The sequence below is a fragment of the Mixophyes fleayi genome, chromosome 6 (assembly GCF_038048845.1).
Source record: "Mixophyes fleayi isolate aMixFle1 chromosome 6, aMixFle1.hap1, whole genome shotgun sequence".
NCBI lineage: Eukaryota > Metazoa > Chordata > Amphibia > Anura > Limnodynastidae > Mixophyes > Mixophyes fleayi.
In genome coordinates this window covers 203,439,356-203,452,643 of record NC_134407.1, presented here as the reverse complement: position 1 = coordinate 203,452,643, position 13,288 = coordinate 203,439,356, and the positions used below count along the sequence as shown (strand labels likewise).

The window sequence follows — 13,288 nt, the reverse complement described above, 5'->3', positions numbered from 1 at the left end:
GCAACATCTTGTAGTGCAATAAAAATGTAATGTAAATGGTGACCCCCATCTGGAAATATTGTTATAAGTGTTGCCACATCATACAAATATATTTTGTGGGCCACTGTTGATGAAATAGTAAGCCACTGTAATAAACTAAAAATAAAACCCTTATATATAATTATAAATAGTCCTCTGTAAGAAAAATCATATTCATTTTTGGCCCTCTACAAGAAAAAACATGCTTTATTGAAACTTCCATTGTGCCTCCTGTTATATATATACATTGGGCAGCGGGGGTGGTGTACTAAATAGCACTGCTGGAAAGGCAGACACCAATATAACAGACACTAAAAATAAGACACCTAATAATACAGACTACAGCTGCAGGACCTGCTGGCTGTATCATGTATAAAAATTGTTGAATGTTAAAAAAAATAATAAGTGGGGTTCCCCCTAACGCTGCTAGCCTACTGCTGGTTGTGTAGCGCCCGCGGGGAACAGGACAGACGCACACAGATAACTTTCCTTACAAATGATGGTCACCGCCTGTCTGCTTCTGGGTCACCCCAGCCGCTCCCCTATCCTAGCAGACAGCAACCGAACCTCTGTCACCTCACTCCACTTCCCTCTATGGAAGAAACAGAAATTAAGGCTGTGCCTACCAGGAAAGGGCTGTCCGAGACCACGGCAATGAGCAGAATCACTGCCTCAGGAATTCCTTTGTAACCCCAGGGACCTACTGGACGGGAAGACTACCGTGTGTTCTTCCCTAACTATGTGTGTGCTCTTAACTACACTTTGTACCCACAAACAAGGATTATAACAGGAAAGCAGTAAGGAAACAAGAGCCTACCTTTAATGGGGGCCTGTAAATAAACACACACAGCATAACCAAATACAATGCACAATACAGTATTCGCCACACAGGCGGAATCAGACTCTGTTACGGTATCTGGCAGGCTGACCACGTAAACACACACCTGCTATCTAACCAGACGGTTTAGTATAGCACTAACAGGAGCCTTCTGCTCTACTGTTACCTAGGACTATCACCTAGTGTACTCACCACACATTGGGACTGCACCCTTTCTACTCAGGGCTTTCACGACCGCTACCTACAGGGCCTGGTGCCCTCTTTACCATGTGCTCTCTGCCCAGCTAACTACAGGGCCTTGTGCCCTGGCTATGGGCCTTCTGCCCCTCTGCCTTGGACTCTGAGCCCACTAACTAGGGCCTTGTGCCCTTCTACCTTTGGGCTTTATGCCCCTACCTAGGGCCTTGTGCCCAGTCAACTATGGGCACTAGCCCACTCACTAGGCCTGGCAACCTACCTAACTATGGGCTCTAGCCCACTAACTAGGGCCTTGTGCCCTTTATACACTATAGCTTTAAGCCCTCTAACTACCTATATGGGCCTTGTGCCCAATTACTCTGGGCCTTGTGCCCCTAACCTTTGCCACGGGCCTAGTGTCTGACTGTGCCCATGGGCCTTGTGCCCGGTCTAATTGCTGAGATTATACTTACCTGCTCTGCTGAGGATACTAAGCTTGACTCGCCGTTTTCTTTTCCGGGTCTTCCAGACCCTTCAGCCGGTGCCGCCTGTTCTCCTATTCGGTGTGGGTGTTACGGCGATTTTCTGGGCGGGGGCGCTCTTAGCCCTTATAAGGGCTCCCCGCCGACGTCTCAGCTGCTTTCTTTCAGTGGCAGGGTAGCTCCTTGCCCTGACAAGGGCACCCTGCCACTTTCGCCCATCTTTGTCTTGATCCGCCGCTACGGACATCCCGCAATGTCCTCTTCTCTCTCTGCCACGACGTCATCACTTGCTCATTGGCTCGCTGCGGCGCCAATAATTCAAATGGTCGGAGATGAGCCAGGATTGGCTCACTCATCCGGCCGCCGATTGGCCAGCAGGGGAAGGTGAGCCCTGATTGGCTCATCCTCCCTCTGCTGACCGGACCAGCGGAAGAAGAGGAATACTCACCATCGCTGGATCGCAGGTACGGTAAGTTGATTTCCTCTTCTTTCTTCACCCTCTTCAAGGGCACAGCAGCGGGATGATTCTTCGCCCTCTTCGCCCTTCTTCGCAGCAGGATCCGCGCGACACATCTCCACAGTTGCACGAAAATCGGGGAAAAATTTGCGTGGGGACCCCCCAATTTCCACACAACCAACACTAGGCTTTATTATTGTGGTTCTCCAAGTGCCAGCATGCCCTGGCTGCCATGGGTATGCTGGTGCTTGTAGTTCTACAAGCACGAGCATGCCGACTGTTAATGACAGCCTGAGTTGGCTGGGACTTGTAGTTTCACAAAGAAAGATGGTATTTTATTTTTTTACATTTTATCGTCATTATTACCCTACACCCACTACCCAAGTGGTGTAGGAAGAGCCGTAGTGTTTTCAGCACTTGGGTGGGTGTTCCGAAAGAGGGGGGGACATTTTTTTGCGGACCCCACTCCCTAAGGAATCCAGTCCAGTGCTCAACAGCCTGAGGTTGGTTGTCATTATGGCTGGGGGACCCCCTGCCTCGTGTCCCCCCGCTATAGTGTCACCCACCCTGGCTGGTTTGCCTAGTGCTGATTGCGTGGAAACCCCACGCAATTTTTTTCCCAATGTTCGCGCTACCAGCAGTAGGCTGGCAGCGCTAGGGTTAATAGTCCTTAGAGGGGGGACCCCACACTTTTTTTTGTCTTTAACATTCATCTGATTTTAACATTAGACAGCTGCCAGGTCCTGCGGCTGTACAGCTCAGCATATAACAGTGATGTGTTTACTAATCTCACCTATAGAAAGCATCGAGTTGTAACTGACGATTTTTAATTCAAACTCGGGCGAGTTTGCTAAATCGCAGCATCTTACATTTGGCGATTTAGATATTTCACTCTCCCCAATGGGACTACATTTATAACAACTTAGTCAAAATGTCTAAATGCACCAATCACTTGGAAATGTTTTTGAAGCTTTTATATAGAACTTATTTAACCCCTGCCCGCCTACACAAAATATGGCCTTTGCACTCACAGCTCTGCTGGCGCGGTTGCAGAGAGGTTGGGGATATCTTCCATGTGTTTTGGGCATATTTCATAATTAAACCAGTTTGGATCGAAGTCTTTCAACTTGCGAAAAAAATTACAACGGTGAAACTAACCCTGTCTCAACTCATTGCCCTTCTCCAACTATTCCCCGAACAACTTCCGCAATACCATAAATATGTGTGGGGTCATATTATGATTGCTGCTAGAGCGGGGATAGTTCAGCAGTGGAAACAATCCTCTCCTCCTTCCATTAACAAAATTGTAGCTAAAATCAATTTCAGTTACGAGATGAAGATATATGAGGTTCCTTATTCCATGGCCCCATCCTCACCTATTGTCAAGTGGAGTTTGTTACTGAAGGTGAGGGGGCTAGGATGTTTGGCCCTTCAGCAATGACGCCCTCTCCTACCCATGACCCTCAAGTTCAGCCTTCCCAATCTCCTTCATAAAGCTTACAGCAGCTGGTTCCTAGAGTATTTAATGTATTTATCTGTTGGATGTTTGCCTGATATATTAATCCTTTTGTACTTGTGCCATTCCATACTCTGATTGTATGTATGTTGTGTTGTGTCTTCTCCCCACTATGTACCCCTTCCCATTCTTTTTCTGTACCATTTCCTTTACCACTTAAATACCCCAATAAAAATAATTCTGTTTGATAATTAACTGCACTTTGTTCTTGTAATGCCCTGTATGCCATGCCGTTTTGCCCCCATGCTCTATGTACGGCGAGGCAGACCCATTGTGATGCCATATAAATAAAAAATAATAAAAATAGTGATCAAAACTGAATGTTGATTGGTTGCTATTAGTTGCTGTGTTTGCACTATGTTACTTTGCACTAAGGGAAAGCAATGGTGTCAAAGTATAGAGGAACTGAGATTTATTGTACTTAAAAAGTAATAAAATGCTCTACATGTCAGACCACAGTTTCATCATAAATGTGTACTTCAACCGAAGGTTACTGCAGAAACCTATATATTTACTGCATGATAATTCTACTAACTACTGTGATTGTGAAAAATAAGTTACAAATTATAATCTACGCCTTACTTAAGCAATCTACGCTCTCATACCACAGATATATGAAAAATTATTACTGCATAACTTGTAATAGTACTGTTTCTTCTTTGTAAAATCTTAAATAATTTTTATTTATTTTTTTAAAACTCATCTTGTTTAAATCAACCCTATTTTTCGTGGCGAAGTTCGGAGGAGAAGATGACTTGAGGGACAATGGTAAATCTGAAAGACTTGCAACTCTGAAGCCAAGCCCTATTTGTGGTTTACATTATGTATTTTCTAAAAAAAAAAAAACGCGAGTGATAGTAAAAAATGAATAAATATGTAGATATGCTGAAAGAAAAAGAATAATAAAAAAGGCATTTATTTTCAATTTAGAATCATAGTATAATTACATAGAAACTAGTTCAGTCTTTTTAATAAGAAAATATTGTAATGTTCACTTTATCGCTACCAATAAATATTGTCCACTGCGGTTATTGTGGTTCCAATGCACAAAGAGATCACAAAGAGATGTAATAGCAAAAGATTGCAGGATAACAGCAAACCATGATGAAGCATAAAAGGTATAACAATAAACAGGAACGTATAAACCGAATACATTACATTATGCAAGTGCGTTCATATATTCAATATTCACCACTTGGTTATTCATCAGTGCAGTTGAACCCCAACTTTTGTGCACATTACAGCCACTAGAAACAAGTCTAGCACCTACTAAATGACATATGCATACTGACAGTTATTACAACCAATCACAGCTGTCAATGGAGGAATGCAAATCTCCAATAAAACATTTATTATTGAAAATCATGTTGAACACATTTCTAACACACCAACAAGAAAAGAAATTAGAGAACACAACATGTGGTGTATGAGCTTTGTTGCAGTCCCATCCATTGTTTTATTCTCTTGGATAGAGGTTCAATCATATTAATCTCTTTGAGCGGATTTTGCACATGATAGTTTCTCATAAATCTCAATTGTCATCCAGATATTGTTACAGTACAATTTGTCATTACCCATAATGCAGCATAAAGGGGCTCAGTGAAGGTGGCAGTGAAGGTGTGTAAGTGTCTCATTGGTTGACAAATCTCATAAAAAGACAACTGTCCAGCCTCATAGTCCAGATATATCATAACTCTATAACAGGAAATATTGTGATGTAACTGAATCTTTTTACTGTCATGTAACACTACATATTGATTATTATTATTATTATTATAAATCCTACCCAAACACCAGGACTTGTTATTATATCCAATGTACGACTGATCTCCTTTCCTGTCTATACTGGGATAACACATCCCTACCTTCCAGTCCCCTGATTTACTGGTCTCCACTTCCCAGCAATGTCGCCCTGAGGAAAAACCACCAGTGCTTAAAACCTGACTACCCTGAAATCTCTCTAAAGTTTCTGAGCAATTCTGTTTTACTTGCGACTGTGTTGCAGTTTTCAAGTCATTTGATATATGTACATAATAACCAGCTACGTTTGCATCCAATAATATGCCTCTAGGTGTCTGCACATCAATACTTCCACTTACGGTAGTTATTATATCAGATAAACCTATGTGTAATATCTTTGCGATAAAACCCTCATTCAGATCTCCTACATCATGGACCCGTTTATCGTATCTCTCTTTGTCCGCATAATCTTGATTCTCAGTATCACATAAATCACCTCTGTCTGCTTCCTGCAAGAAAGCTACTGGAACAGTTATGTTACACAGCTCCTCAATGTGATGCATCTTCCTGGACAACTCGTCCTTCTGTACGTCCAGCTCCTGGATCAGATCAGAGACTAGAAGTAAAACTTGCTGTTCCTGTCTGGAGGGCTCACTCAGGACTCTCTTCTTTAGGGCTTCCAGCTGTCTCTCAATTTCTCTAAACAGTGAATCATATCGCTCGATTTCACCAACTGCTTTTTCTTGTACTTCATTCCTGCGATTCTGCAGACTCTGGACTCTTCTGTCAATCTCCTCTCTTTTTGAGGTCAGTTTCTTCAGAACATGTCTCAGCTTCTCTGTCTTCTTCTCAAAGGCCTCATCCAGTAACTCCACCAGGTGTCCTCTGTGTTCTTCATCAAGCCTACAGGTCACACATATACAGGCAGTGTCCTCAGTGCAGTAATACTCCAGGATCTTCTTGTGAATGGAACATTTTCTCTCTGTTATTGACATAGTGGGTGATATTAAAGTATGCTCCACTAACCTGTCATGTTTCCTCAGGTGATTATCACACATGGGGGTTTCACACTGCAGACATGTTTTAGCAGCAGGAACTGCAAAGTCACAGAAAGTGCAAAACACCCCATCCACCTCTTGCTGTGGCTGAGTACATTGAAAAGCCTCTGCTATTTTACACAGTGTCAAGTTTCTTTTTATTTTAGGTCTTGTTGTAAACCTCTCCATGCATTCAGGACATGTATAGTCTTCCTTTTTTTGATGGTCCCATGTTTGGGTGATACAGACCCCGCAGAAGTTGTGTCCACATCTCAAGGTCACAGGATCTTTATAGATCTCCATGCAGATAGAACAGCGTAGCTCTGCTCTCAGATCCGTAGATGCCATGACTAAAAGCAGGGTAAGATAAATGAAAGTATTTATCTACTGAAGAGCAGAGTTCACTAACTTTATGACACAAGATAATCTTACTCTCAATCTAACTCTTATCTCTACTATTCACTTTCATTCTCTGGTATGTAACAGCATGATAGTAGTTGTTGTTTCAGTTACATTTTAAAAGGGCTAGAACTGGGCTGTTAATAAGAAAAAGGCTTAATTTATATGCACAATAACCTGTAATAAGAATCTAACCATCCTTCTGCAGTTACACAGAGGATATCGCCTATTCCTGAAAACTCTGAAATATTCAAGAAACACAAAAACAGAAAAAGAGCTGAGGGTTGTACAGCTTTGATATTTTAAACTTGCATAATAATGTCCCTCTATCAGCCATTATTCTACATATTTGGTAGGGATGAACTGTGTAAGAGGAGACAGAATGATTATGATGAACATCAGTGCAGAAGTTGTTTGTATCAACTAGAGATGGGCGGGCTCAGTTTCCTTGAAACCGAACCCACCCTATCTTCAGGGATCCGAGTACCGAGCCGACCGACTATTCGGATTCCAAAATGAGGCAAAGCGTCATTATGACAGATCTCGCGAGTTTTATAATCAATAAGCCGCCTCCACAGCGATCTAGCGCCATTTGAGAGAGGGAGAGTAGAAGGGTTAGGTTGCAGAATAGAGCAGAAATAGAGCAGTATAGAGCATGCATTTTTCTGAATTTGCACTACAAACTGTTTGGGATGTCATATACCCCCTTATAAAAAAGCTGAATTGTCTGAGTGCTGAACTCCTAATATAGCACAGTATTTTTTCTGAATTTGCACTACAAAGTGTTTGGGGTGTCATGAGGCCCGGCGCTCCCATCAGGCAAGGTTAGGTACTTGCCTAGGGCGCCGGGCTCTGGAGGGAGCCTGGAGGCGCCACAGAATGAACATTACTTTAAAACTGTGCAGCGACCGCTGACCATACCTGTCACGGCCGCCGCACAGCATGCAGATACATCCACAGGGAAGGGGGAAGAGGCTATTGCTTACCACCGCCGCCTCTCTGCACCGTCTCCTCCCCTCCACTCACTGACTGTCGGCCCGTGACATCATCATCACAGCCCGACAGTGTCAGTGAGTGGAGGGGAGGAGACAGAACAGAGAGGCGGCGGTGGTGATTCAAGGTAAGGAAAGACGGGGCGAGGAGGGAGGAGGGAGGGAGGAGGAGGAGGGCGCCGATTTTTGCAGGGGGGGGGCGCCGATTTTTGCAGGGGGGGCGCCGATTTTTACAAAATGCCTAGGGCGCCATGCACCCTAGCACCGGCACTATACCGCCTTCTAAAAAATCTGAGTTGTCTGAGTGCTGAACTCCGAATATAGCACTGTAAATTTCTGAATTTGCACTACAAAGTGTTTGGGGTGTCATATACCCCCTTTTAAAAAAGCTGAATTGTCTGAGTGCTGAACTCCTTATATAGCACTGTATTTTTCTGAATTTGCACTAGAAAGTGTTTGGGGTCTCATATACACCCTTCTAAGAAAAACTGTAGTTTGTGATTGCTGAAATTCTAATATAGCACTGTAATGCTTAGGGAGGGCCTAGCAGGGATTAAACTGTATTTTTCTGAATTTGCACTAATAAGTGTAGGGTCTAATATACACCCAAAGACGAGTGCTCCATTGCTAACAGTCAATGATGAAGAGGAAGACAAGCAGGCTTGTCTGTAGAATTTGCAGTCAAATTCAACAGTGTTACATTGAATAAACAGACACATAGGGGTCTATTCAATTGACGGCGGGATCGCCAAAAATCCCGCACTCCAAAAATATTACCGTTAATACGGTAATCCTGCGTGTAAAAACCATTAATACGGTAATTTACTCGCTGGATATTACCATATTAACGGTAATATTTTTGGAGTGCGGGATTTTCAGTGATCCCGCCGTCAATTAAATTCCCCTCCATAGCGGGAGAAGGAGAAGAGGGAGACAGAAAATTAATCATCTTCCTCTTACTCAGGACTGTCAATGGTGTTATAGTCTCTTAGTAGGCTGTGGATCAGCCTGCGACAGTCCTGGATGGTCATCTTCTCCCTTTTCAAGATGAGATGATTCCTGGCAAGCCAAATAGTGTCCATAAAGCAGTTCATTAGACTCCAGGCCTCCTGGATTGCCCCAATGATGTGGGTCCCAGGAAATAATCTATAAAATACCGAATGCTATGAAAGGCAAGTTCTGGGCACACTGTCCTTATGTTCATGTTCCAGAGCATCCAACAGTGCCTGTGCAGTGGGGCAGTCCCAAAACAAACGCTGTGCTGTTTCCCTTCTGGTGATGCAGAAGGGGCAGTGGACATATCGGCACAGGTTTCGGGAGTGCATGAATATCCTAAGAAGCAGACATCCCTGGATAACCATCCATGCAATGTCTTTGTGTCTAGTAGTCAGCCTCTTAGAGGCCACATTCTTCCACACGTTTTGTTGTGTTTGTAATCAGCACTTTACATGAAAGGTACCTAACTAGATTATAATTTTGTGGGAATTGGGGCTGATTTGAAGCTCACTGATGAACTGGATTTTTGCTATGAATTTCAATGGCTCTTTTTAGTGCATTGTCTGGCACCCTGGATTGGTGTGTGTCTGATAAAAGCACATATCCCAGAGGAAGGGGGGGGGGGGTCAGCGCTCGTTGCCGTGTATTAGCTGTAGAATTACCTCACTTATCCAAGAAACAGGTGGAGAGATCGTTGCCATGTATTAGCTGTAGAATTACCTCACTTATCCAAGAAACAGGTGGAGAGCTCGTTGCCATGTATTAGCTGTAGAATTACCTCACTTATCTAAGAAACAGGTGGAGCTATCCAATGAACCATACGTAACTGGTTTCATGATCCAAGGACAATTCCATCTTGCCGCACTTTTGTTTTCTGCCACTGCTGTGTGCCAATGTGTCCTAGATGTGCTAGGAACTGCCGTGTGTTTGAGTCATTGCGGAATTAGTGGCGCTATATAAATAAATGATGATGATGATGATGATGATGATGATGATTGCTCTGTCGCTTACCATCCAGCCAGGTCGCTGCAGTATTTGGCTGAAAGTGTATGAAAAGCATATTGTGACCTGTGAGATGGTAAAAATTTAATGGAAATCACTGGAATTTAGTGTTAGTGAGGATAATAATAATAATAATAATAATGTAGGTACAAAATAATAGCAAAATTATGTGATTTTACCCCATAAAATGAAATTTAATATAAAAAATAGCTAAACAAAACCAAACCCAAAACACGCAAGGGCGGTTTTTACTAAATCAAAACCAAAACCCGAAGCTAATCCAAATCCAAAACACGGGGGTCAGTGAGCATCTCTAGTATCAGCAGAGATGCTTGCAAGACCCCCCAAAGTGACTACTATCACTCTTATGAAATTTGAATTTCCATCTGATATTCAACTACAAGACATACAACACTTTGTCCCACTTTACAATCTAACATTTCATTTTTAACATGTTGTTTATCTGACAGAAATCATTAGTTTTCTGCGTTAATGTCCAACAATCAGGCCATTCTTCAGCAGGTTTTTCTTCTTCTTGCCCACATGTATCTTCAGTGTTGAATTCACTATGGAGGATCAGATGATGTTTCTACTACTTTCTTTTCTTGTTTACCGGCCCAAAGTAAAAGCTTTCATTTCATGTATGCTCAGTCACATGTACTTGTATGGCCAGTGTGACCGGGTAGGAGAGGCCCACTACCATCTCCTGGGGTAGATGATGTTTATAGCAGCCGAGAGATTTCACATAAATCCAAAGGTTGGTTCATGCAACTGGCCTCAGTCAGTTTTATGCAGTAAGAAAACAAAAGAAAACTCCAAAATAAACACCTTGCCGTCCCGCTCTAACTAAACCCTGGTCACTCTTAACAAACTAAGACAAAAACACAAAAGTTTTAGCACAGTAGCTTAAAGGCAGATATCAGACTTTCTCTCACAGAGACTCTGCATCCCCTGTCACCAGGCAGTCAGTGAAAGAATGACTGAGCTGCCTTGCAGTCTTTTATTAGCTACACGCAGGTGCAACTCCTTATTACCACTGGTAACTTGGAAAACTGGGTAAATAGGCCTAATGGTTGGAACCCGCCCTCTCTCTCCATCCATAAACCCCAGGACCCTTTTCTGGCTTTTCAACAGGCCTATATCTCTTCAGCAGCTCACAGGCAATAACATTTTCCTAGGGTTTTAAAACAAGTAGGTTAGGAAACTAAGTGACATACCCACCATCATACACTAATCCAGTGACTTTGTCACACCAGGGTTTATGTTATGAGAGCAGCGATTGCTGGTTGCTACACCAAAAAGACACACAAGCCTGTGTGGAGGAGAAAGAAAGCAAGGAGAAGGAGAAGGAGTGGTGTCTGTTACAGAGAGGACTGAGAAAGAGAAAAGTGAGGGGAAACAGAGAGGACTGTGGAGTGTTACAGAGAGGGGAGAGATATAGATCATACTTACCAACATTTGACTCTTTCACTCCGTTTCCCGGGAAGGAGGTTAAAAGTGAGGATGGAAGGGGATGGGGCGCAGTGAATAATGTCATGGAGGTTCGGCGACCCAATGAGGCAAAAGAGACATTTTAACGCATGGCGGGGGTCAATTTGAGGCAATTCACCCAAATTCACAACATGGAGGCTCCCATCCTGCCAACTTCACTAGAAAGCGGGCAAAATGTGGGAGAATGGCCTGCCCGCAATTCATGAGTATCCCACAAATTCCGGGAGAGTGGGCAAGTATGATATAGATTATGAGGAGAAGCTGAGAGAACTGGCAGGAGGAGCAGAGTTGTGTGTCAGAGAACAACTTTGGGTGTGTGTAAGTCAAATAATTGGATGAAGTAAACCAAATTATTTAATTTTGTTTTACCGTGCGATTGCGATAAGTACGCCACATGTTATGATGCAATCACATGGGTTAATAACACACAATATGCTTTTTTTAAAACAAAAACTTGAGTGATTGTAAAAAATATAAATATGTAGATATGCTGAAAGAATGAGAATAATAAAAAAGGCATTTATTTTCCATTTAGAATCATAGTATAATTACATAGACACTAGTTCAGTCTTTTTAATAAGAAAATATTGTAATGTTCACTTTATCGCTACCAATAAATATTGTCCACTGCGGTTATTGTGGTTCCAATGCACAAAGAGATGTAGGATAACAGCAAACCATGATGATGCATAAAAGGTATAACAATAAACAGGAGAGTATAAACCGAATACATTACATTATGCAAGCACGTTCCCCGGGCCCAGGTCCAGATTCCGTTTTGTAGTCTGCAGTCAGGAAGAAAGAGATTTAAAACTGGCCCAGGGCTTGCTTATATGCAGTTTGATTTAACAAAAAACAGTGATGATGTCACAATTGTCGAAGTCAGTAAATTGGATAAAGTCATTTCAATTAAAGTCTAGCAAACTTGGTTGTCTTTGTCTGAAAAGATGCGTACGGTACGCTATGACGTACAAGGGCACGCTACGGCGTGAAAGGGCGTACGCATCCACTACACGTGGCAGCAACAGTAATTTGGTCTTCTACCATACATTCGCACAAACACGCATACTTATAAAATAGTACACATTATTGGTAGTAGCAACACATAGTCAGTTATGTCGAAATATAGTAGTATTTATATGTTATATCAGAGTTACATGCATATTAGTGAAATACACAGAACGGGTTAAAGGAATAACATCATGAGTGGTATCATAATGAACCTTGTTACATATCCTACTGTTTGGTGCGCTCTGCGAGGGAATCGCAGAGCGCATACGCAAGTTATGAATGATAGGGAATTATGAACTACTTAAGACTAAGGAATTCTGGCGGGAAGAGCAGAGCATACCCCCTGCAGAGATGACCCCCTCCTTTGGATTCCTTAGGATGAACCAGCCAATGATTGACGACCCCTTGGACATTCCTGAGACCCGGACCAATAGATGCAAGCCATACCATCTTCATTGTATTACTGTATTTGATTGTGTATATAAGCAGCAGCTTGTGATCCAGAGTGCAGACATCTTGTCCCCAGACTTCAGGATTGAATGACTGCACTGGATCCAGAGCGCCTGCGATAAGTAACGGCTGTATTTACTATTACTTCGCTTGAGCATATTTTTTCCACTTATTGCGAATAAATCTTTGTGCGTTGGAAACATAAATCGAGGTTCGACAATCGTTATTGGTTAGCGACCATACGCACATAACACAATGTACACAAAGATAAACTAAGGCCTTTCTTCATTGGTCCAGGGGTCACGTCGGTCCAGTACAATGAAGATCATAGGTCAGTTCAAAGGATTCCTATGATAAGGTGGGGGCAGCGTACTCCAACAGCTGTGCACATGTTGTGCCTGGGGGAATCGACCTAATCCAGTTTAAACCAAACTATTTGCATTCCAAACATACTATCATTTTGAGCATTATCTTCCATAACCAGCAATCGCAGGAAGCAATCGCTTAGCCGATAGTAGCAGATTCCTGATGGTAATGTGCAGATTAAAATGACACTAAACATTATACATTTATATATCTTGAGCCTTAGATACATTTAATGTATTTTTAACATTATTATATTAGAACTCTAAGGGCTAGATTTACTATCAGGCGTGATGCATGGCGGCTTCAAACCGCCATG

The 13,288-nt window shown here is 42.6% G+C and overlaps 1 protein-coding gene across 1 annotated transcript; it reads right to left on the bottom strand.

The window, feature by feature from the left end:
* Positions 1-4,955: 4,955 nt before the first annotated feature.
* LOC142095427 (E3 ubiquitin/ISG15 ligase TRIM25-like) lies at positions 4,956-6,674 on the bottom strand. Its single transcript, XM_075178372.1, has one exon. It carries the CDS (start codon positions 6,611-6,613, stop codon positions 5,027-5,029), a length of 1,587 nt encoding a protein of 528 aa, XP_075034473.1. The 5' UTR covers positions 6,614-6,674; the 3' UTR covers positions 4,956-5,026.
* Positions 6,675-13,288: the final 6,614 nt, after the last annotated feature.

Coding starts and splice junctions, on each gene's coding strand:
- LOC142095427 (XM_075178372.1), bottom strand. CDS start 6,613: ATGGCATCTACGGATCTGAGAGCAGAGCTACGCTGTTCTATCTGCATG.